Source organism: Argopecten irradians, chromosome 8 (assembly GCF_041381155.1).
Source record: "Argopecten irradians isolate NY chromosome 8, Ai_NY, whole genome shotgun sequence".
Lineage (NCBI taxonomy): Eukaryota > Metazoa > Mollusca > Bivalvia > Pectinida > Pectinidae > Argopecten > Argopecten irradians.
The window spans coordinates 25286096-25310649 of record NC_091141.1 but is presented as its reverse complement, the minus strand read 5'-3'; the positions used below and the strand labels follow the sequence as shown (position 1 = coordinate 25310649).

Genomic DNA, 24554 nt, shown 5'->3' with positions numbered 1-24554 from the left:
AACCATTCAAAAATATGCATAAATTATGAAAATGTGAAAATTTTGCCAATTTTGGACATTTTTTGTCTCTGAAAGCACATCTTGAACAAACTTAATATTTAATGAGAATATATTTATGCACTCCCAATACCTGTTTAGGAGAACTGTAAAGTTTGCTCAAGGATGCGCTCTATGGTTTCTCAAACAAAAACTTAGCAAAACATGACCTAATTTCGAGTGGTGAACAAGGCTATTGAAGCTGCAAAATTAGAAAACTATCATAACAGTTAAATTAGGGATGTACAAAATATGTCAAATCCAATAACTTAAATACTAAATAACATTTTAGAAAATTTGATGAATTTTGGGGCCAAAAAGGGCCAAAATCATAAATAGTCCTTTGTCCTAAAATTGCTCTTTCTTTTCATGCTCCCAAATTTGCCATGTGCTGAAACTGATTTTACCCAAAAATTTCCTTGAAATCCTCAGCATGAATATATATACCCTCATACTGACCTTGCCCTCTTTTCTCTGTATGTTAAGTTGATCAAACTCCATGAGGGCACCCCAGTTGTGATCCTCCACCAGTTTCTTCACCTCCTCGTTGCCTAGGTCTATCCTGTAGTTAAAGTCACCGCACCAGAACAGATAGTCATGTGACGAGATTGTCTTCCCCTGTAAGTCACACACAGATACATTGTATAACATTTCATTGCATTCATAGTTGTATGAACTACCATATAGCTGGCTATTTTTGCGGGATAAAATTTCTGTGATTTCAGCTAAAAATGAGACAATGCAATTTTAGTAGTTTAAGTTCTGCAAATTTATTTCACATTATGTTAATATTTCGCGGGTCAAATTTTTGCAATCATGGCAATGTCCTGCTGAATCGCAAATATAACACCCCCGCTAAAAAATAAAATCCCTGCTAAAATAGCATCCCTCTTGAAATAACATCCCTCCTAAAAATGGCATCCCTGCTAAAATAACATCCCTGCTAAAAAAGCATCCCTGCTGCTCTGCTAAAATAGCATTCCTGCAAAAATAATCACTAAAAAATTTCCCCACTGCTAAAATAACATCCCCAACCTGCTGCTAAAATAACATCTCCACTAAAATAACCAGATATATGGTATCTTATATTTACAGCTCAGTTAAAATATTAATATCAGCAGCCGCTTTTGTCAGAGCCAGATTTTCAAATTTAAGGAAGCTGATGTGATAGGTAGAAGCCTTTGATAGATTACAGTTTAATATACTGTTGAACTGTTAAAGCTGTATAATTTGCAACAGAGTACACAATGAGCTTTTAAAAGTTAGAAGGCTTTTAGACATGAAAAGTAAAATTAATAGTATAATATGAAGCAGAGTATGAGATCAACATTAATAATGATATAGTAAATGAAAATGCTGTTTAACTTTGTAAATTTGTATTCATAAAACTCAAGGCCTATATACAGTAAAACAAATTTATATACAAACATGCTTACAACAAATTTATGTTGTCATTTTCGTTTCTTGTCCTACAAGATGTGTGTAATATGTGTATAGTGAACTATGTCTATAACAAACTCCCCTGAGATTACTAATGTGTTTAACTGTATTTGAATACCTGGAAGTATTAGGATGAGTGAAACTTAACAAGGTTTGACAATGTCAAACATTCTCCCAAATTAAATAGCATACCTCCTTAATTTTTATAGAGGTATGAAAATATGCTCATAGCAGTAGAACTAGGTCAATCTATTTCACGACCAGAAATTAAAATTTAATTTTCATTCTACATTATGACTATCAGATTAAAGAGCTTAACATGATAAATATACTACATATCATATATCACTAAAATTCAAATAACCAGCCAAACTCATGTACCCGTGTACATATTTAGAAGTCCTCCTTTCCCCCTCCCTCTGTTTGTCTCTCTCTCTGTCTCTCTCACTGTCTCTCTCTCTCTTAAGTACACTGAGAAATATACCCGGATTATTCTGATGTACATGCAGATACACAATCATTAACATTATTGCTTCCATTACCAAAAGGATGAAAAATAATTAGTGTAGAAGTAACTGTAATTAATTAATTAATGCCTCCCCTTATCATAGCTACCTCCACTAAGGTTAGTAATACTCTGTTGATTATGTTGATTAATTTCTGAATCTTCATATAATTATGTAACATGCTCTACCACCAGATCCAAATTTCGAAAGCAAGCACTTTTTGGATCTCAATTATCCAACATATCAATTTCACAAAAAAATAATGAAAATAAAAACGACCTTGAAATAAATATACAATATATATATATGAATCTGAAAAACACCAACTTCAAACTTAATCACAAATTATTGATATAGGACTACGGAATGCAGTCATGGGTAACATATATACTGTAGTCCCCTTCCTTTTCATGGTGGGTGCATAAAATGTGTGGAATAGCAGATTAAGCGCTATTGGTTTTCAAGGCGTTTTTGGTTTATGATATTATGATTTTTGCATAATCAATAAGACATCACCATAACCTTGATATCTTGCAGGTTCAGGGGTGTGGCTTAGATATATCTTGCATGTTTGGGAGTCATATATAGGTTAGAGGGTGTGGCTTAGTGATATTCAAGGTCAAGGTCATTTGTTTGAGAAAACTTGGTAGCCCTTCATCCCAGCATGTCACAGGCCCAACATCTGGTCTCTAGGCCTCCTGGTTATTATATTTATGAAGAAGTTGTTTAAAGATATATTTGCTCATTTGACCCCTGTGACCTTGAATGAAGGTCAAGGTCATTCATTTGAACAATATCATATCACCAGGCCTCTTGACTATCAAAAGCAGGTGATCTAATGTGTGATTTTTTAAGGGATTACGATTTGAAAGGTGTATGTGGCTTTGGAGGAATTAAAAGCTGGTGGTAATGCCTTGTAATATCACACAACCCCACTGTAGCTGGTCAAGTCACAAGCCTGTGTTGAGAAAGGAGGAGGGGAAAACATCTGTATATTTACTAAAAAGTCTCAGGAGGAGGTTATAACCTTCACACTGACTTTAAACAACCACAACCAAATTGTGATGTCACACAGATTTCTATGGTCGTGGCTGTGTTAAATATCTCCGGTTAGAGGTAAAGGCTTGTGACATCCTGCAGGATCTGAGTGTAGAGAAAGTTAGAGGTAAAGGCTTGTGACATCCTGCAGGATCTGAGTGTAGAGAAAGTTAGAGTTAAATAGGCTTGTGACAACCCTGCAGGATCTGAGTGTAGAGAAAATAGTTAGAGTAAAGGCTTGTGACATCCTGCAGGATCTGAGTGTAGAGAAAGTTAGAGGTAAAGGCTTGTGACACCCTGCAGGATCTGAGTGTAGAGAAAGTTAGAGGTAAAGGCTTGTGACACCCTGCAGGATCTGAGTGTAGAGAAAGTTAGAGGTAAAGGCTTGTGACACCCTGCAGGTTCTGAGTGTAGAGAAAGTTAGAGGTAAAGGCTTGTGACACCCTGCAGGTTCTGAGTGTAGAGAAAGTTAGAGGTAAAGGCTTGTGACACCCTGCAGGTTCTGAGTGTAGAGAAAGTTAGAGGTAAAGGCTTGTGACACCCTGCAGGTTCTGAGTGTAGAGAAAGTTAGAGGTAAAGGCTTGTGACACCCTGCAGGTTCTGAGTGTAGAGAAAGTTAGAGGTAAAGGCTTGTGACACCTGCAGGTTCTGAGTGTAGAGAAAGTTAGAGGTAAAGGCTTGTGACACCCTGCAGGTTCTGAGTGTAGAGAAGTTAGGTAAAGGCTTGTGACACCCTGCAGGTTCTAAGTGTAGAGAAAGTATTGCGATCAAACAATGGTGTGACAAGGAAGAAGTTGCGAGATTTAAGTGTTGCCTTCAAAAGATTTTCAAGTTGATCTTACAGGGTTGTGGAAATGAATGCATTTTGGGGTAAGGCCAGGCAGGTTTTTGGTATGACCTTGGAAACAGATGCATCATTAAATACTGTGAGCTCTGCTTCTTTATATTGTATCAGGCTTTTAAAAGCTAAAGCCTCTTTCACATATTCAAGGTGGAAGCGCTGGATCAACATGGACCATCTATACAGGACAGTCTGTGACAATCAGTCATCTGTGTATGGACCGTGTATACATCAGTTGATATCGGGGACCGTCAGACATAGCAACACTGGTTCGGGAGAAATTTGAAATGAATTTTTCCACAGGATCTAGACACACAGATAAAAAGTTGTCAGTATTGATTCTCGCATGATACTTGTATTTCCGTGTTAAAACCGAGATGTCCGTGTAGGTACTGTAATATCCTTATTATTTCAGGGATCATCCATGAACAATTTATTCCTTCAGATGAACACTGGTATCTATGGATTGCAAATGTGCATAAACCACCTAGTATCATGATTGTCTGTGGGCATACAGGTTTCTTTGTTAAGAGACTGTGGCACAAACTGCAATGCTCTGTACTGTAATCTGTAATTCATCTGGCTCATTCCAGAGGTTTGTCAGGAGACTACCGAAAATCACCATGATTATCCGTAGACAGAACGGTGTTGTTCATATCAGATCATATCCAATTTAACACGGCATTATGAAGTAACAGAGCCCTGGGACGCCGGATGATCCCCGATTATCAAATTTTTAAATCCGTGGCAATTCAGCAGCTCATCCTTGAATGTGTGAAAGGAGCTAGCGTTTTTGGAAATGTAGGACAGAAATTGGAAAGCCAAGATACACTTACAAACATTTTTTTGGACCAAAAGCAGGTTAATTAAAACAGTTTTTACCTTTTCACGATTACCAGGCTTGATGTGTAAAACACAGCATGCTTATATTTAACAGTATAGTAACTGTGATATCTACTTAATTAGAATTTAGTTTCTATTACATATCAGTCTACTAATTACAAGATATAGATGTACAGGTCATAGGTCATCTCAAGAGGTATTGTTGCCTTAAATCTATATCCTTTCAACACAAACAATACATATAACCATCTATTTTCAAGAAATAACAATAGTTGCTGTCACTGAGATAAAAAAAAACCAATAAAATGATGCTACTGGTAATTGTCAATGATTTTTAAATCTCTTTGAAATAAATCAACTTAAGCCCTCCAAAAAGCAAAAGATTTACAGTTTCCTTTTTAAACAGCATAACGAGAAATAAAAACAAATTACAGAGTACAACATCCATATCAAACTAACAAGGAAAGAAACCTTTTTTTTTTCACACTGAAAAGCTCTATTCCATCATAATGATGTATTCTAGCTGGGTTTTTAATGTTAATACGCTTTACAAGGACAGAACAACCGGATGTAACTGGAACCAGCATGTTTGGCTGGTATACATAGGTTTCTGGATTATACAGGTTTTCATTACTATACACAAGAGGATGCAATAATGTCAGAATAGACAGAGATCCTAATTAGACAAGGCATGAAGTGTTGGTGGCAAGTGATAATATACTGTATAGTTGCAGAGTCCATTCAAAATCAGAATGGGACTTTAAAAGGCTAGAAAGATAACTTGGGAAAATAAACCCCCGCTAATAAGCTAGTCCAAAACAGTAAACCATGTAATTTTACACCTGCGAAATTTAACAACTATATAGTAGTTTTTTGTACCCGAAATGTTATTTTTGTTTGCGTCCTATAAGCCTTACAGTTCTCTGACAGATTTGAGTATATGTAACACTTACAGAAGGAATACTTAATATACAAACGGACATCAAATAAAGGGAAAGCTATAGGTAAATATTATATGGTTGGCGACAACAGATGATTTTGAACAATTATTTCATGAAAAGGGGTTAAACATATCATGCAAAAGAAACAAAAATCTTAAAGCTGGTCGGATGTATATAGATTCATCTTAGTATAATACAATGTTCATGTTAGAAGGAGACAGCAAGCACAAATTGGGACATTTCATAATATATCAAGCATGTCAACAACACTGATTCTATCATCTGATTGATCAAGATGCTTGTTTCTATGGAAACGTGCTTAGAGGTAAAAACCATACCATGCACTGCTCCTGGTGTGAGAAAAGAGTCACTTGATCAGAATCTGTTACATATTCATGAAGTGTTATCAATATTCATGAGCTATTGCATATTCATGATCAGCTTATCATATTCATGAAAGGTTATTAATATTGATGAGTTATTGCATATTCATCTTCAACAATCATATAGTCATTACATTCTGTAGACAGCCTCATTAAAAGTACTGCATTCATTTAAATGAATTTGATAGAAAATCATGAAAAGGGGTGATGGTTTACAAGATAATGAAAACCTTAAAAGATGTGCTTCAATAAGTTTAAGATCACAATGTGTTAACTTCTAAGCAATTTTTTGTCATAAATAATCAAACATGAAACCATTAGAAACATTTTTTTTTTAAATTTCTGACCCGATTCCACTGAAGCTAAAGATATAACATGTAACTTGAAATAGATGATAAAAGCGAAGCATCAGTCATGTTATTCTGCAGGTTTTAAAGATCATATGTGAGAACTTTTCTACAAAAACTGTGAATAGTATTCTTAGGTGAGAAAGAAAATTCTTAAGATTAAAGAAAAAGTGAAAATGGTTGAAAAGTCTTGATTGATGTTATTCACTCTCTGAAAACAATGAATGTTTTACAAACTATTGTTATCAAAATTTTAAATTCAATCACAAATAATTTTTACTTATGGAAAGGCTCACCATGGGAAATGCAGTCTTCCTGGCAATTTCATGGAAGTCGCTGTTACGGTCATTCACCTGTGACTGACCCGCAGCCAGGTGAGCACATAGAAAGCACATCGATGTGCTGTTGTATAGAAACCGAATGGCCACGCCCCCTTTGTTACCAGCCGCGCCTCCCAGTCCAGTTTTCACCTGGTCTACAGCTACGTCCCTGTATAACAGTAAAACTGTATCAATATGGAGGTTTCAAAATAGGAAATTGACTTTAATAGTGTTAGTCCCAACTTAGTGATATAACTGGTAGTCATCTTATTTTGGTGGGACTGTTTGTATTAGTCCCAATTTACAGTGATTTGATAACTACATAGTCATCTTATTTTGGTATGACTGACAATACAAACACTGTATTCCAAAGATGTAATTCTACTATCTCTATATACCACTGTTACAGCGTTCAGTAATACTTGTTGAAGATAAAAGATCCTAAATACACATTAACCAACTAATTTTCGCGGTGATTGAATATTGTATTTTCATAATTAACCACTTTTTCACTGCTGTTTAACTTCACAATCTAGATCTATGTGGTTATACTTGACCTGTTTTAAATATTTGCAGACATTTTTTGTATCACCTGTAGAATACGTAAAATTTATTTGCACACGATAAGTTGGTTTGGAGATGGTCTGTCAAGACGATAGGACTATCTCCACCTGACTGGAAAATTTTGGCAGGTAAATACAAGGATTGTCCTTGAAGTGCTAACCGGAGGTACCGCCATCTCTTGGGTAATATCCTTGATTTATGACAGCTTCAGAATCTACATATCTAATGTTACACCTCCAATGAGTGCTGGAGGAAGTGTTTATCAAGTCAGGTGAACTCAGGTGAACTTACCTTATACAAGGCGCCAGATGTGGCCTTATAAAGACATACAGAACCACACCCACTAGCTGGACACTGGTCAGTATGACATATTTATGGTCCCGAGAGATGACCTTCTGCAGTTCTTTCTGCCACTCTCTGGCGTTGGTGGTACTGAAACCAAGATTTTAGATTATGTTTAGTTTGGTTGAGCATATATATACATCTCAAATGTTGATCTTGATTAGGAATGTGCTAACCTTTCATAGTAAAAGGAGTTTCAGAAAAAAACATGGCCTTGAGAAAGTATCTGGCAAGTTTCCTGTGTACAACACCAAAACTAATAAAAGAGTTTGAGGACGAATAGAGAATGTTAGAGATACACTAACCACATCATTATAGAAATATTCCAACCTGTTTTATCGATGTACCACTCATTCAGTATAGTGCTTTGTTATCTTTTTATTTTTAAGTACATGTATTACAATATAAGCCTGTATCCAGTATTTCCTCTCACCTGACTTTTACGATATTACTCGCGTTTAGATCCACCATTTCTTCAAAGCCAATAGCAAATATGTCCACAGGTTTATCGATGTCCGTCCCTTCTGCCAACAATTCTGATTGGATAGAAGCAAAATACGAGTTTCCACAAAGTACGTCATCAGTTGTTAGAAAACTTTTACAATGAATACTTAAAAGGCATCACACATCGACTTTTTCTTATCTTCAGAGAGAAATTCAAATGTTTTGCAATATAAAGCAAAAGTTAAAAAAAAAAAGAAACGAAAAAGAAAAAAAAAAGAAAAGAAAAAAACTCAAACAAACCTGGATGATTAGCTGCAGCAATCTTGGGAGCATCCAAGAGCCAGTCTGATATAGATTGATGTTTGAAGGCGATACTTCGGAAATGTTTGCCTCCATTCACATTCCAGGTACCAATAAATATACGTAGACTATTAACGTCTGTGTAATCCTTGTGACGATCAACCATGGACTGTAGCACCAGAGAGGGACCTGAACATATCAAGGCACGAGAGCTAAACATCCTGGAAAACTTCATTTCTATGAGCGAGTTTTGTCCTTTTCTGTATTTTGATATTTCCATTTGAGAATGTGATAAGATTTTGGCATTTAAGGCAAGTGTATCAGAGTTCAAAGAGGTATATATAACCAACAACAAGTCCCATTAACATTCCATAACTTTAAAGATGCTCCATCCCTGACAAATGATATTTTTTCACTATAAAAAACAGGAGCAGACGATTTAGAATTTTTCTTCAGTTACACAAGTTTCTTACTCTACACCCTTACCACCATTGAAAAGTTTGAGCTTCTAATTTTACTACAAGTTAAAAATATGAAAAATAATTAATTGCATCCCGAAAAAAATCTGTGACACTATATCCTATATGGAATGAAGTACTGATTGCACATGCACCAAAGGCAAAATGAATTATTTCATATTATTTTTTGTGTTAATAAGGCATATATGTACACGATTAAATACTGATTATTGTTCAAATGATTAACATCATTTATGCTCTGTCGGCGGTGGAGCATCTTTAATGAAATTCATTAACTTAAAGTTCTCCATAGGAAAGTGTTACAGAAGTTAGGGAACAAAGCTTATATTACAAACTCAACAAAACTATGTACACTAACACTAATCAGAGCCAAATCAAGACTAGGGTTTATAACTTTAACAGTAATATACACGACTGACCCACTCAGCCATGTCATACAGCCATGCATGATACCTGTGATAACACAATTGTCACAAAGGTAATGATGATGGCATATGATTGTCTCGGTAGACTAATAGAATATTACATGGGTCTGTCAAGTGAACAGGGATATCTCAATCCGGGTGAAAGATTTTGGATGGTTAAAATCTTTCACAACGGTTGAGATATCACTGTCCACTTGACAGACCAATGTGTGACTGTTTTTCTCTCATATCTTAAAATATCAGATTATGATTATCTTCATAGTGTTGACAATTAATGGCGTCCTCGACAATAGTCTTCGCATGTATCGATGTCAAGCGGGTGTAAGCTGTTTTTCCCTACCCCAGTAAAAGACAGAGTTATCTTTTCCCTAGAAACAGCAGGATAACCCTGTCAGGTATGGGATAAATAAATGTCACATCAGAGCTGGATTTCACTTGTTTAACTTAGAACCAAAATTGAAAGTTTTGCCTAAATCTTCATTTATACTACTTCTGTAATAAATAGAATCTTACACTTGTAACAATGTCATATGAAATTTCTGAACCTCATTAAAGAATATTAAATTATTCAACTCAATTGATAAAATTCATATCATATAGTCACTTGTGTAAAATATGTAAATGTATGTGAATATATTTTAGAACTATATGTACCATGTAGACTCCTAGTTGTAAGCAGAGCCCGTACTTTGTCTGCCAGGTCTCCTCTCAGGGAGCTCCCAATCAGCAGCATATCCATCGCTTCCTGTTTACTGCTGTCCAGGAAATTATTTTGTATGGTGCGTGTAGCGGATCGAGCGGCGTCTGAATACTGTGTAAACACAACATCATAAAGAATCTATTTTCGTCACCTGATTGTAATTTTCATTTATGAAAACAAACTTGGTTAAATATGTTGAAATTGGGAGGACCACAGAAAGAGTTTTATCAATATACGAACATGTATTTGAGTTAAGTCATCAGACATGTAAAATTTTATTTAGGTGTAAAGTTTGATCTGGACCAACAAAATGCTTCAGATTAAACAGGATCTTCTTAATTTCAAAGACATATATACCTGTGAATACTTATACCTAACTTCTTTTTCCAATATATAATAATATGCATATATACAAAAGTAACTTTCCAGGTACGTTAGTAAGATGCATCAAGATCAGGATCAACAGGCTAGGTCAATCATACATACAGTTTCTATTGGCATATTAAGAACTAATAATCAAGAAGTTTTTATTCCCTATATTTTGCATATCAAACAAAATTAACAATGAAAGTTGCTGCACCTAAGTTTCAAGAGTATATTAATGTAAATGATTAAAACCAAAATATCCCCTTTTTTCCCTGATAATCTAAAGTGCGACCTATACACCAGTGCAGCTTATATGTGGACCCAAAATCAGAGCGACATATATGTGGACGTAAACCAAATTCTGACATTGTTTTGAAGGGAAAAAATTGTAAGTTTTATTCGCTAGTTTAGCATAGTAATCCATTTGACCTGAACTCTCACCTTTGACCTGCCTCCTCCAAGTGCACCTGTACAGCTTATATGTGGACCCAAAATCAGTGCGACATATATGTGGACGTAAACCAAATTCTGACATTGTTTTGAAGGGAAAAAATTGTAAGTTTTATTCGCCAGTTTATCATAGTAACCCCTTTGACCTGAACTCTCACCTTTGACCTGCCTCCTCCAAGTGCACCTGTACCAGCGTAAATCCTACTAATGTGGTCACCGCTGACATGCCAGATCTGTTTGTATATCTCAATGAACCGTGACACCATCTGAGGTTTGTTCGCCAGGCCAAGACTTTCAAGTTGCTTTGGTAACATCTGTAATAAAAAAAATCCATTGGTTATGACAGTGAATCATGTCATCAAACAATCCATTGGTTATGGCAGTGAATCATGTCATCAAACAATCCATTGGTTATGGCAGTGAATCATGTCATCAAACGATTTATTGGTTATGGCAGTGAATCATGTCATCAAACGATTCATTGGTTATGACAGTGAATCATGTCATCATTGGTTATGACAGTGAATCATGTCATCAAACAATTCATTGGTTATAACAGTGAATCATGTCATCAAACGATCCATTGGTTATGACAGTGAATCATGTCATCAAACAATCCATTGGTTATGACAGTGAATCATGTCACCAAACGATTCATTGGTTATGACAGTGAATCATGTCATCAAACATCATTGGTTATGCATGATCGTCATGGAGTGAATCAATGTCATCAAACATTCATTGGTTATGACAGTGAATCATGGTTATGGCAGTGAATCATGTCATCAAACGATTCATTGGTTATGACAGTGAATCATGTCATCAAACGATTCATTGGTTATGACAGTGAATCATGTCATCAAACGATTCATTGGTTATGACAGTGAATCATGACAGTGAATCATGTCATCAAACGATTCATTGGTTATGGCAGTGAATCATGTCATCAAACGATTCATTGGTTATGACAGTGAATCATGTCATCAAACGATCCATTGGTTATAACAGTGAATCATGTCATCAAACGATCCATTGGTTATGACAGTGAATCATGTGTGAATGCATCCTGTATACATTTGAAGGCTAACAATCAAATTCTTTACATTGAAGAGGTTTACAATTATAAGTGCAACATAAGCTGGCTTATGAATAATTCAGGGCATGTGTTGGAGCCTTCTCCTTTTTTCTGAAATTCCATTCCAATTAAATTTGGGGACTCCATTAGGAGAACCCCATTTATGGAAAACTCAGCATTCTTGCTAGCATACATGTAAAGCGGACCTTTATCATTCACCAAACACTTATGCCCCCTGCCCAAACTGTCCAGATTGTAGATTTTCCTGGCCACCAGATTCTGCCTATATAGAGTACAATCATACATGTACAGCTGTACTATGATTTAAAGTACAATTATTTTGTTTCAACAATGTACATTTTACTCAGATTCTCAGATTATTCAAAGTTTTATCATGGTTCTACTGACTTTAAAATTGTATTCTTAATCGACCAAAAAAGGATTTCTTTGTAAGCACATAATATAGGGATTCATTCACTTTTCACTGCTTATCTATAGAATTTCATGTCCAGTAACAAATCAAGAGATCTCAGAGGGATCTTGGCACTCACCAAAGAATGATATATTTCTGACAATGGAAAAAGGATTATTTCTCTGCTTTTCAAACTTTGACTACATCCTTTGTCATCAAATTTGAGACAAATCATTCATTACTTTCTGAGAAATAGTCGAAACAAACTTCATCTATCAAAATCCAAGATGGCAGCCAGTCAGCTATCTTGTAAACCAATCAATCCCAAAATGCAATATGCACAACTAGGGCCCTATGGGAGCCTACATATGAAATTTGAGAAAGATCCCTTCAGCGCTTTGGACGGACGGAAGGAAGGACCACGGACGAAAGTCGATTTTAAAAGCCCACCAGCTGATGATAGTGGACCAAAAATAACCAATTTAAAATGAGATTAATTCATGTACCACGTAATACCTGATACCATTTGTGTAGGACTTTACGTATCTCTCGCAATGATGAACATAACTCTTTGTAATTTTCCCGCTGAAATGACGATACTTAAAACAGGATATAATCTTTAAGTGTCATTCCATCACCAATAAAAACAATAGTCCCGCTTAAATGTTATCAGGTATCACATGGTACGTGAATTAGTCCCACCAGTGTGAGTGAACTTGAGGAATATCTGTTGAAGCTAAATTATAGGATTAAAAAGTTGTACCTCAAGTGCAAGCATGGTTTGTACAGCATTAGTTCTGTCCAGGCAGTCGAGACAGTTGGTCCGCACAGTCCCACTCTGGTATCTGTAACAAATACATACAGGTAAATAAATAAATATGTCATATAGGTACATACAGGTAAATATACCAATATGTCATATATAGGTACATACAGGTAAATATACCAATATGTCATAAAGCTACATACAGGTAAATATACCAATATGTCATAAAGCTACATACAGGTAAATATACCAAATTAGACAATTAGCTTTAGTCATTGTATAATGAATTACTTTATTCATAAGTAATATAGGTACATACAGGTAAATATACCAATATGTCATATAGGTACATACAGGTAAATATACCAATATGTCATATAGGTACATACAGGTAAATATACCAATATGTCATATAGGTACATACAGGTAAATATACCAATATGTCATATAGGTACATACAGGTAAATATACCAATATGTTATATAGGTACATACAGGTAAATATACCAATATGTCATAAAGGTACAAAGGATAAAAGGTCAATTCATAAACGAGTCACTGCCTATCTAGAAAACTTCCAAACAAGAAACTTCTATATTTTTGAAATATTTTTCAATTTCTCAATAATTTAAATATAACTGCAATCCAATATATAAAATATATAGTGTTAGAAATATCACAAATATTCTTACCTCTGGACATCAGATCCCTGTGTATAGAAGAAATCAAAATTCGCTGAATGTTTTCCGATGTTGTATTTGAGTCTCTCAAGGTTTTTGAAATTGCCTCCCCTACATTCACTATGGTAGTCAAACATGATGAGAGTAATCATTTGACTAAAGCTGGACGCCTTATGGTGAGCATGGAACGCTTGGCTCAACATATGCTCTCCTTCTTTCTGTCCGAGGAGGTTCACAATCACCTGGTCACCATAAAGTTTCTTCAGCATTGCTAGGTGGCGTTCAAATGCGGGGGCCGAGGCTTCGTGACCTCGTGACATTTTAACTCTATGAGATCCCACCTATAACAGAGCATTATGTGTATAGGTAAGAAGTGTATTAGATACCGTAATGGAATTAACTAGTAATGTTAGTAGGACATATATTGTTCAAACTTCATATATACTGTAAAACAACTTTCTTTCTCGTCTATCAAATTTCCTGATTTCCATTTAAAAACAACTCTTCAAAAGATAAATAATCACAGATTTAAAAAAATTGATATGAAATCCTATTAATATAGGTGATGTAGATGTTGAATTTAATTAAATCGCAAAATTCACAACAAGAGATCCCAGAGGGATCTTGGCGCCCACCAAAGAATGATCTATGTTTGATAATGGAAAGAGGGATTTTTTCCCTGCTTTTTAAACTTTTTCAAACATACTACATATGAAATTTAAGACAGATCGCTTCATTACTTTCTGAGAAACAGTGGTGAAATCCAAGATGGTGGCCGCTTGGCCATCTTGTTGACAGACTAGTCCCAAAGGTACTATGCACAACTAGGGCCCAAGGGGAACCTATGCATGGAATTTGAGAGATATCCCTTCAGTGATTTCTGACAAATAGCGGTAACTATCAAAATCCAAGATGGGCGGCCAGGTGGCCATCTTGTTGACCGATAAATGCAATATGCACAACTAGGGCCCTAGGGGAACCTACTTGTGAAATTTGAGAATGATCCCTTAAGGTGCTTTCTGAGAAATAGCGGTAACAAACTTTAGTTATCTAAATCCAAGAAGCGGGCTGTCGGCCATCTTGTTGACCTATCAGTCCCAAAATCTTTATGCCCAACTAGGGGCTAAGGGAAACCTACTTATTGAATTTGAGAGAGATCTCTTCAATACTTTCTGAGAAATAGCGGTAACAAACTTTAACTATCAAAATCCAAGATGGCGGCCGGTCGGCCATCTTGTTGACCCATCAGTCTCAAATTGCTATATGCACAACTAAGGCCCTAGGAGAACCTACATATGAAATTTGAGAAAGATCCCTTCAGTACTTTCTGAGAATTAGCGGTATAACAAACTTTAACTATCAAAATCCAAGATGGCCGCCGGTCGGCCATCTTGTTGACCGATCAGTCTCAAATTGCATTATGCACAACTAGGGCCCTAGGAGAACCTACATATGAAATTTGAGAAAGATTCCTTCAGTACTTTCTGAGAAATAGCGGTAACAAACTTTAACTATCAAAATCCAAGATGGCCACCGGTCGGCCATCTTGTTGACCGATCAGTCTCAAATTGCAATATGCACAACTAGGGCCCTAGGGGAACCTACATATGAAATTTGAAAAAGATCCCTTCAGTACTTTCTGAGAAATAGCGGTAACAAACTTTAACAATCAAAATCCAAGATGGCCGCCGGTCGGCCATCTTGTTGACCGATCAGTCTCAAATTGCAATATGCACAACTAGGGCCCTAGGGGAACCTACATATAAAATTTGAGAAAGATCCCTTCAGTACTTTCTGAGAAATAGCGGTAACAAACTTTAACAATCAAAATCCAAGATGGCCGCCGGTCGGCCATCTTGTTGACCGATCAGTCTCAAATTGCAATATGCACAACTAGGGCCCCAGGGGAACCTACATATGAAATTTGAAAAAGATCCCTTTTGTACTTTCTGAGAAATAGCGGTAACAAGAATTGTTAACGGATGGACGGACGGACGGACCACGGACGAAAGGCGATTTGAATAGCCCACCATCTGATGATGGTGGGCTAAAAATAAAACGCATGTGAAAGAAAGCTTGTTCACAGTATCAAAGTGGGACGGGACAGAAACTGATGACAAACACTACTAGCCCTCACAAGGCGAGGGCAATATACAGTAAAACCCCTATAACTCGAACAGCAGGGGACCAGATCAATAATTCGAGGAATACAGGGTATTCGACTCATCCGAGGTTGGTCATGATCGACCGTTGACAGTCAAAATGTCCGGTCTCCCTATGACAAACATTTGCAATGACATTTTAATTACCGTAATTTCAGCATTTTGGATTTTTTATGAAAGTGTTTTTTGATAGCATTATCAAGTTGAAAAAAAAAAGTATTACATGAAATGAGGGTTTGAAAATACTGACGACAAAGTACTGTAGGCCTAAATCAAATGTAAACGATCGTCAAACGTGGTACAGAATACCATATTGGTTAAAACAGACAAATGTGTACAATTTCGATTTAATTAAAAAAAATCATTTAACACATTTACAAAATAAACACACACTATAAAGTTATTAACCAGCATAGTTACGAACAAACAACGATACCTATGTCTACCTTGTAAAAGCGTTAGGTTACACGTGTTCACGAGGAAAGTTACGAAAATACAGTATGCGGGAAAAGATACGGAACGCACTGATAAAAACGAACATGGGTCAATGCGATTTGTACATAGCAATATCAAATTTTGGTATCGTTTATATGTTTTGAAAAAAAACCACAGAAATTAAAAAAAAATATTGAACTTATACAGGAAGTCGATCGGACGTCAGCGATTTCTTCCGACTCTTTTGTCATTTCATAATGCGGACTTTCTATTTTCGTATTTAAGCGAAGATTATTACGAGAGAGATATCGATTATTTAATGCCTTTTCTGAAATATTCAAATAAAGTTTGCATCAAACAACGACTGGCGATCGTGAAGGTAGGTAATACTGACACCGTTAATCCCTTAATTACCGAAAGGCTTGATACGACACCTGTATAAACACAGATCGTGAGCTATTATCCGTGACGGTCGGTGCAGTCAGGTGTGACACAGGTAAACAATTATAAAGGGCCGAACACCTGTTCGACGAATGCATGGGTACATACTATGTATTTGCTCAAACGGGGATATATTTCTGTTCGAGGAATAAGGGGTATTCGACGAATAGTCGAGCTATCCAGGATTTTGTTACATAGATTATATAGGGACACGGTCGGGACCGTACGACCAGTTCGACGAATAGGGGGTATTCGAGGAATCCGGGTTCGAGTTAGAGGGGTTTTACTGTATTGAAAATCCGGAATTTAAAACTTTTGGAAATATGACTTTGCCTCAAATCAGCCTTGGTTTAAACCAAATGGAATTAAAGATCCTCTTCCTGTTCAGCCAAATAAAAAAATATTCTTTTTTCTGGTAACAACCTTTAACAAGAGATCCCAGAGGGATCTTGGCGCCCACCAAAGAACGATCTATGTCTGACAACAGAAAGAGGGATCTTTTCCCTGCTTTTCAAACTTTTACTACATACTATATATGAACCTTGAGAAAGATCCTTTCAGTACTTTCTGAGATATGTAGCAGTAACAAACTTCAATTATCAAAATTCAAGATGGCAACCTGTCGATCATCTTGCTAACCGATCTGTCCCAAAATGCAATATGCACAACTAGGGTCGTAGGGGAACCTACATATGAAATTTGAGAAAGATTCCTTCAGTACTTTCTGGGAAATAGTGTTAACAAACTTTAACTATCAAAATCCAAGATGGCCGCCAGTCGGCCATCTTGTTGATCGATTGGTCCCAAAATGCAATATGCACAACTAGGGCCCTAGGGGAACCTACATGTAAAATTTGAGAAAGATCCCTTTAGTACTTTCTGAGAAATAGCGGTAACAAACTTTAACTATCAAAAATCCAAGATGGCCGTCAGTCGGTCGGCCATCTTGTTGACTGATTGGTCCCAAAATGCAATATGCACAACTAGGGCCCTAGGGGAACCTATATATGAAATTTGAGAAAGATCCCTTCAGTACTTTCTGGGAAATAGCGGTAACAAACTTTAACTATCAAAATCCAAGATGGCCGCCAGTCGGCCATCATTGTTGACCGATTGGTCCCAAAATGCAATATGCACAACTAGGGCCCTAGGGAAACCTACATATGAAATTTGAGAAAGATCCCTTAAGTACTTTCTGAGAAATAGCGGTAACAAACTTTAACTATCAAAATCCAAGATGGCCGCCAGTCGGCCATCTTGTTGACCGATTGGTCCCAAAATGCAATATGCACAACTAGGGCCCAAGGAGAACCAACATATAAAATTTGAGAAAGATCCCTTCAAAACTTTCTGAGAAATAGCGGTAACAAACTTTAACTATCAAAATCCAAGATGGCCGCCAGTCGGCCATCTTGTTGACCGATTGGTCCCAAAATGCAATATGCACAACTAGGGCCCTAGGGGAACCTACATGTGAAATTTGAGAAAGATCCCTTTAGTACTTTCTGAGAAATAGCGGTAACAAACTTTAACTATCAAAATCCAAGATGGCCGTCAGTCGGTCGGCCATCTTGTTGACTGATTGGTCCCAAAATGCAATATGCACAACTAGGGCCCTAGGGGAACCTATATATGAAATTTGAGAAAGATCCCTTCAGTACTTTCTGGGAAATAGCGGTAACAAACTTTAACTATCAAAATCCAAGATGGCCGCCAGTCGGCCATCATTGTTGACCGATTATTGGTCCCAAAATGCAATATGCACAACTAGGGCCCTAGGGAAACCTACATATGAAATTTGAGAAAGATCCCTTAAGTACTTTCTGAGAAATAGCGGTAACAAACTTTAACTATCAAAATCCAAGATGGCCGCCAGTCAGCCATCTTGTTGACCGATTGGTCCCAAAATGCAATATGCACAACTAGGCCCCTAGGGAAACCTACATATGAAATTTGAGAAAGATCCCTTCAGTACTTTCTGGGAAATAGCGGTAACAAACTTTAACTATCAAAATCCAAGATGGCCGCCAGTCGGCCATCTTGTTGACCGATTGGTCCCAAAATGCAATATGCACAACTAGGCCCCTAGGGAAACCTACATATGAAATTTGAGAAAGATCCCTTAAGTACTTCCTGAGAAATAGCGGTAACAAACTTTAACTATCAAAATCCAAGATGGCCGCCAGTCGGCCATCTTGGTGACCGATTGGTCCCAAAATGCAATATGCACAACTAGGGCCCTAGGGGAACCTACATGTAAAATTTGAGAAAGATCCCTTTAGTTATTTCTGAGAAATAGCGGTAACAAACTTTAACTATCAAAATCCAAGATGGCCGCCAGTCGGCCATCTTGTTGACCGATTGATCCCAAAATGCAATATGCACAACTAGGGCCCTAGGGGAACCTGCATGTGAAATTTGAGAAAGATCCCTTCTCTACTTTTTGAGAAATAGCGGTAACAAGAATTGTTAACGACGGACGGAGGGACGGACGGAAGGACGGACGGACGGAAGGACGGAAGGACGGACGACGGACCACGGACGAAAGGCGATTTGAATAGCCCACCATCTGATGATGGTGGGCTAAAAATGAAGGGTCGGTAGATAGCATTTTTTTTTTTTTTTTTTTTTAATATTTTTTCCTCATCATCCCATTTTCTTGCAGTGAAAAACTCAAACAAACTTTATTCAACCTTACATAAACCATGGCTTTGAGTCCCAGGGTATTATTGATGTTTTAACTTTACAGAATCATCAGAATGTGTAAAATAAAATTCTACTTTTGTGCAAAACTGTCAAAAATAAGGTTGTTATTTGTTTACTGGAAGGCAAAACTGATAAAAAGTTTTTAGTAGGCACTGATTTTATAGGGTCGGTCAGGTTACCGGAAACACAATTATTTTTTTTGTATGGCCTTACATAGAGAATCTCAAAACGTCCAATCAGACGTCAGTTTACAATTATACAATGAATAAAGCTAATCGTCTAATTTGGAGATACGTAAACAGTTTGTAACAGAGCGAGCGTAAAAATCTGAAAATCCTGAGTATGTACCTGAATCCCCGGCTGTTCCCAGAAAAGAGGGACGGAGCCTCGAGTCTGTATGTAGGAGGAAATGTGCTCATCTAGAAATATCACCTAGAAATAAAGAGGAATGTCATATCAATAATCTGAATATAGCAATTATATATCAAACATTTCATCTTTAGAATTTATTAATCTTTCAAAATTTGCAAGTTTACGCATTTATTCATTTTTGCAACTTTTTATAAATATTAATAATGTTTTGATTACTTGAACACTTTTGTACTTAATGGTCACTTTTTAAAACCAGAGGATTTTATCCATTTTAATAGTACATAATATATATCAATTATAGGCCTTTAATTTGTTGAGGTCCCTATTGTCATAGTACAATTAATACCCAAGGTCATTATTTCAAATTTTACAAGGGCGATATTTCAACCTGCATATGGACCGAAACAAAATAAACGTCCATAACTTTTATATCGGGTATGCCGTTTCTTCAAAAAACATCAAAAACAATATCTAATATGCATATTAATTGCAAGAAAAGCGTTGGTCAAAGAACGCTACCCTGAAGAATGCAGCGTTTGTGCAATGAAGTTTACAAAGGAATAATGATTCAGTGTTTTAAAAAATGGAAACAATATGCTATTGAACATCATTTGACCATGTATAAGTCAATGAAAATAGTTGAAAATCCTAACATATAATAATATCAATGAATAAGATATACCTTTTAAGATCAATATACAGTCAAAACCTGTCTATAAAGACCGCCCAATGGACCAAGAAACAATGGTCTTTATTACCAAGTGGTCTTTATACACAGGTCATCAAATTGTGTTGTAGTTAACTATTGGAGACATTGAGAAAGTGGTCTTATTAAGCAGGTGGTCTGTATACAGGGAGTCACTTAGACAAATTTGGTTATACATACTGGCAGGCTACCAGTTCTCTCCGAGTACCATTTCTCGCCATCCCATCTGAATTTGTTAGATTTCCACGCAAATCTAGTCAAGAAAGCTGTCTTCTGATAGAAGACACTACCATGCTGATTTCCACAAAAAATTGTCTCAAATTCGTCTGTGATCATACAAGTAGATATGCGATGGCAAGAATTGGTACTCGGCGAGAACTGGTCGCTTGCCAGTACATTTACCTTTTTATTTCACAATATGTAGTTATTTATATATCTCTCTTAAAATTATCAATTTGATCAAATTTAATGTATATATATCAACTGAATAGGATACAAGGTAATCTAAGAAAGAACCTCACTTGTTCTGTTTCAACAAAGTTTGCCACGTGTCCGTCATCATTGGCTCCACGCACGTTAAATCGGGTGCCAGCCCTCTCACAGCTAAGACGTGATATGAGACAGGCTTTAGCCTGGCGATGGGAGGCGTAAATCGTCCTAATCTCCACTCCACCACATATAGCTTTGATCAACCACTGAGAACAATCCACACCAAACCTTTGAAAGTGGACATGCAGCATGCGGTTCCTGGAAAAAAAAGGTATAACTGTAAATACAAGCCAAATGCATGGCTTAATGTTAAAGACATATTGATATTCATAATCTGCTGTACCAGGTATAAATATAATAACAAGAAGTTCAAGTTGTGAAAAATTTGATAACTGAAGAGTTTCTATTACCTTGCACCTTGACCTTGTCTATGTGAACTATACATATTACCAATACAACAATATTTCATATTTTGAGGCACTCAAATTTTAATGTATGATAATTAAACAAGAACCAATTTGGCCCGAATCACTCATTTTTATCCTGGTGATCTTGGTGTCTTGATGAATTATGACTACACAATGCATTAATAATATACATAAATACAATTATTTATTTACGATATACATACTCACAAACAGGTATATTTACAGTATTCTACCCCCAAACAGGTGTGATAACAGTACTCTACCCACAAACAGGTGTGATTACCATATTCTACCCACAAATAGGTGTGATTATAGTATTCTACCCACAAACAGGTGTGATTACAGTATTCTACCCACAAACAGGTGTGATTACAGTATTCTACCCACAAACAGGTGTATTTACAGTATTCTACCCACAAACAGGTGTGATTACAGTACTCTACCCACAAACAGGTGTGATTACAGTACTCTACCCACAAACAGGTGTGATCACAGTACTCTACCCACAAACAGGTGTGATTACAGTATACTACCCACAAACAGGTGTGATTACAGTACTCTACCCACAAACAGGTGTGATTACAGTACTCTACCCACAAACAGGTGTGATTACAGTACTCTACCCACAAACAGGTGTGATTACAGTACTCTACCCACAAACAGGTGTGATTACAGTACTCTACCCACAAACAGGTGTGATTACAGTACTCTACCCACAAACAGGTGTGATTACAGTATTCTACCCACAAACAGGTGTGATTACAGTATTCTACCCACAAACAGGTGTGATTACAGTATTCTACCCACAAACAGGTGTGTTTACAGTACTCTACCCACAAACAGGTGTGATTACAGTATTCTACCCACAAACAGGTGTGATTACAGTATTCTACCCACAAACAGGTGTGATTATAGTATTCTACCCACAAACAGGTGTGATTACAGTACTCTACCCACAAACAGGTGTGATTACAGTATTCTACCCACAAACAGGTGTGATTACAGTATTCTACCCACAAACAGGTGTGATTACAGTATTCTACCCAAAAACAGGTGTGATTACAGTACTCTATCCACAAACAGGTGTGATTACAGTACTCTACCCACAAACAGGTGTGATTACAGTACTCTACCCACAAACAGGTGTGATTACAGTATTCTACCCACAAACAGGTGTGATTACAGTACTCTACCCACAAACAGGTGTGATTACAGTATTCTACCCACAAACAGGTGTGATTACAGTACTCTACCCACAAACAGGTGTGATTACAGTATTCTACCCACAAACAGGTGTGATTACAGTACTCTACCCACAAACAGGTGTGATTACAGTATTCTACCCACAAACAGGTGTGATTACAGTACTCTACCCACAAACAGGTGTGATTACAGTATACTACCCACAAACAGGTGTGATTACAGTATTCTACCCACAAACAGGTGTGATTAAAGTATTCTACCCACAAACAGGTGTGATTACAGTATTCTAACCACAAACAGGTGTGATTACAGTACTCTACCCACAAACAGGTGCGATTACAGTATTCTACCCACAAACACGTGTGATTACAGTATTCTACCCACAAACAGGTGTGATTACAGTATTCTACCCACAAACAGGTGTGATTACAGTACTCTACCCACAAACAGGTGCGATTACAGTATTCTACCCACAAACAGGTGTGATTACAGTATTCTACCCACAAACAGGTGTGATTACAGTATTCTACCCACAAACAGGTGTGATTACAGTATTCTACCCACAAACAGGTGTGTTTACAGTATTCTACCCACAAACAGGTGTGATTACAGTATTCTACCCACAAACAGGTGTGATTACAGTATTCTACCCACAAACAGGTGTGATTACAGTATTCTACCCACAAACAGGTGTGATTACAGTATTCTACCCACAAACAGGTGTGATTACAGTATACTACCCACAAACAGGTGTGATTACAGTATTCTACCCACAAACAGGTGTGATTACAGTATTCTACCCACAAACAGGTGTGATTACAGTATTCTACCCACAAACAGGTGTGATTACAGTACTCTACCCACAAACAGGTGTGATTACAGTATTCTACCCACAAACAGGTGTGATTACAGTACTCTACCCACAAACAGGTGTGTTTACAGTATTCTACCCACAAACAGGTGTATTTACAGTATTCTACCCACAAACAGGTGTGATTACAGTATTCTACCCACAAACAGGTATATTTACAGTATTCTACCCACAAACAGGTGTGATTACAGTATTCTACTCACAAACAGGTGTGATTACAGTACTCTACCCACAAACAGGTGTGATTACAGTACTCTACCCACAAACAGGTGTGATTACAGTATTCTACCCACAAACAGGTGTGATTACAGTATTCTACCCACAAACAGGTATGATTATAGTATTCTACCCAATATTTACCAGAAGAACCTATTGTCTGTACTATGGTCCTGTAACTTCTTCTGGGCACACAGCGTAAGGTCCCATGGGACTCCAGTCGATGACCAGGCAAAGTAAAATGTTCCAGAGTTGAGGAGTTTGCGGACTTCAGCCACCCGATCTTCATCTCCAGGTCCATTACGAAGTGATACACAGTGTGTGGTTGTAATACGAAAAATTTCAGAGTCCAGTAACTTCCCCACGGACAAGCATCCGGTAACCAACACCAAATAAAGTATGTTTTCTTCTCCTAGAATCAAGAGAAACAAACTTTTAACTACTCTTGCTGGTGCAATTTTTCTACTGTCTGAGGAGTGATCTCTACATTATACAAATATGGCCCTCTGTGGAGAAATACATCTAGAATTGTCTCCCTGGAAAGAGGCTTTTTCCGAGGGGGAAGCCCAAGAGAAAATAACTCTTTCCAAGGAGACAATTCTAGATGTATCTTGATATATAGGGACATAATTATTTCATTATACCGTACAAAATTAAAAGAAAAAAATTCTCTGGTAAAAGAACTCTGGATGATATATTTTCCAACAACGTTGCTAAATTCATCGGGCTGCACAAAAATAAGTAACAGCGCTGCCATTGTTTGTTGACGTTGCAGATGACATCAACTTCCGGTCATGTGTGGATCGCAAGCTTCCAAGGGGTTATTTC

The 24554-nt window shown here is 37.0% G+C and overlaps 1 protein-coding gene across 3 annotated transcripts in view; it reads right to left on the bottom strand.

Moving 5' to 3' along the window:
- Positions 1–24554, bottom strand: part of LOC138329955 (synaptojanin-1-like) — a 47938-nt gene that overhangs the window by 20366 nt on the left and 3018 nt on the right. For 2 of the 3 annotated variants that reach the window (XM_069277260.1, XM_069277258.1), the window contains exons 3-15: positions 23871–24138; positions 21041–21266; positions 19790–19873; positions 13710–14038; positions 13016–13097; positions 10924–11079; positions 9904–10060; positions 8346–8534; positions 8035–8137; positions 7551–7691; positions 6672–6864; positions 5984–5995; positions 496–654 (exon numbers count right to left, since the gene is read on the bottom strand). In XM_069277260.1, coding sequence (XP_069133361.1) covers positions 496–654; positions 5984–5995; positions 6672–6864; positions 7551–7691; positions 8035–8137; positions 8346–8534; positions 9904–10060; positions 10924–11079; positions 13016–13097; positions 13710–14038; positions 19790–19873; positions 21041–21266; positions 23871–24138 — 2099 coding nt within the window. The remainder of the gene's footprint in view (positions 1–495; positions 655–5983; positions 5996–6671; positions 6865–7550; positions 7692–8034; positions 8138–8345; positions 8535–9903; positions 10061–10923; positions 11080–13015; positions 13098–13709; positions 14039–19789; positions 19874–21040; positions 21267–23870; positions 24139–24554) is intronic. The other variant, XM_069277259.1, reaches the window with a different exon arrangement.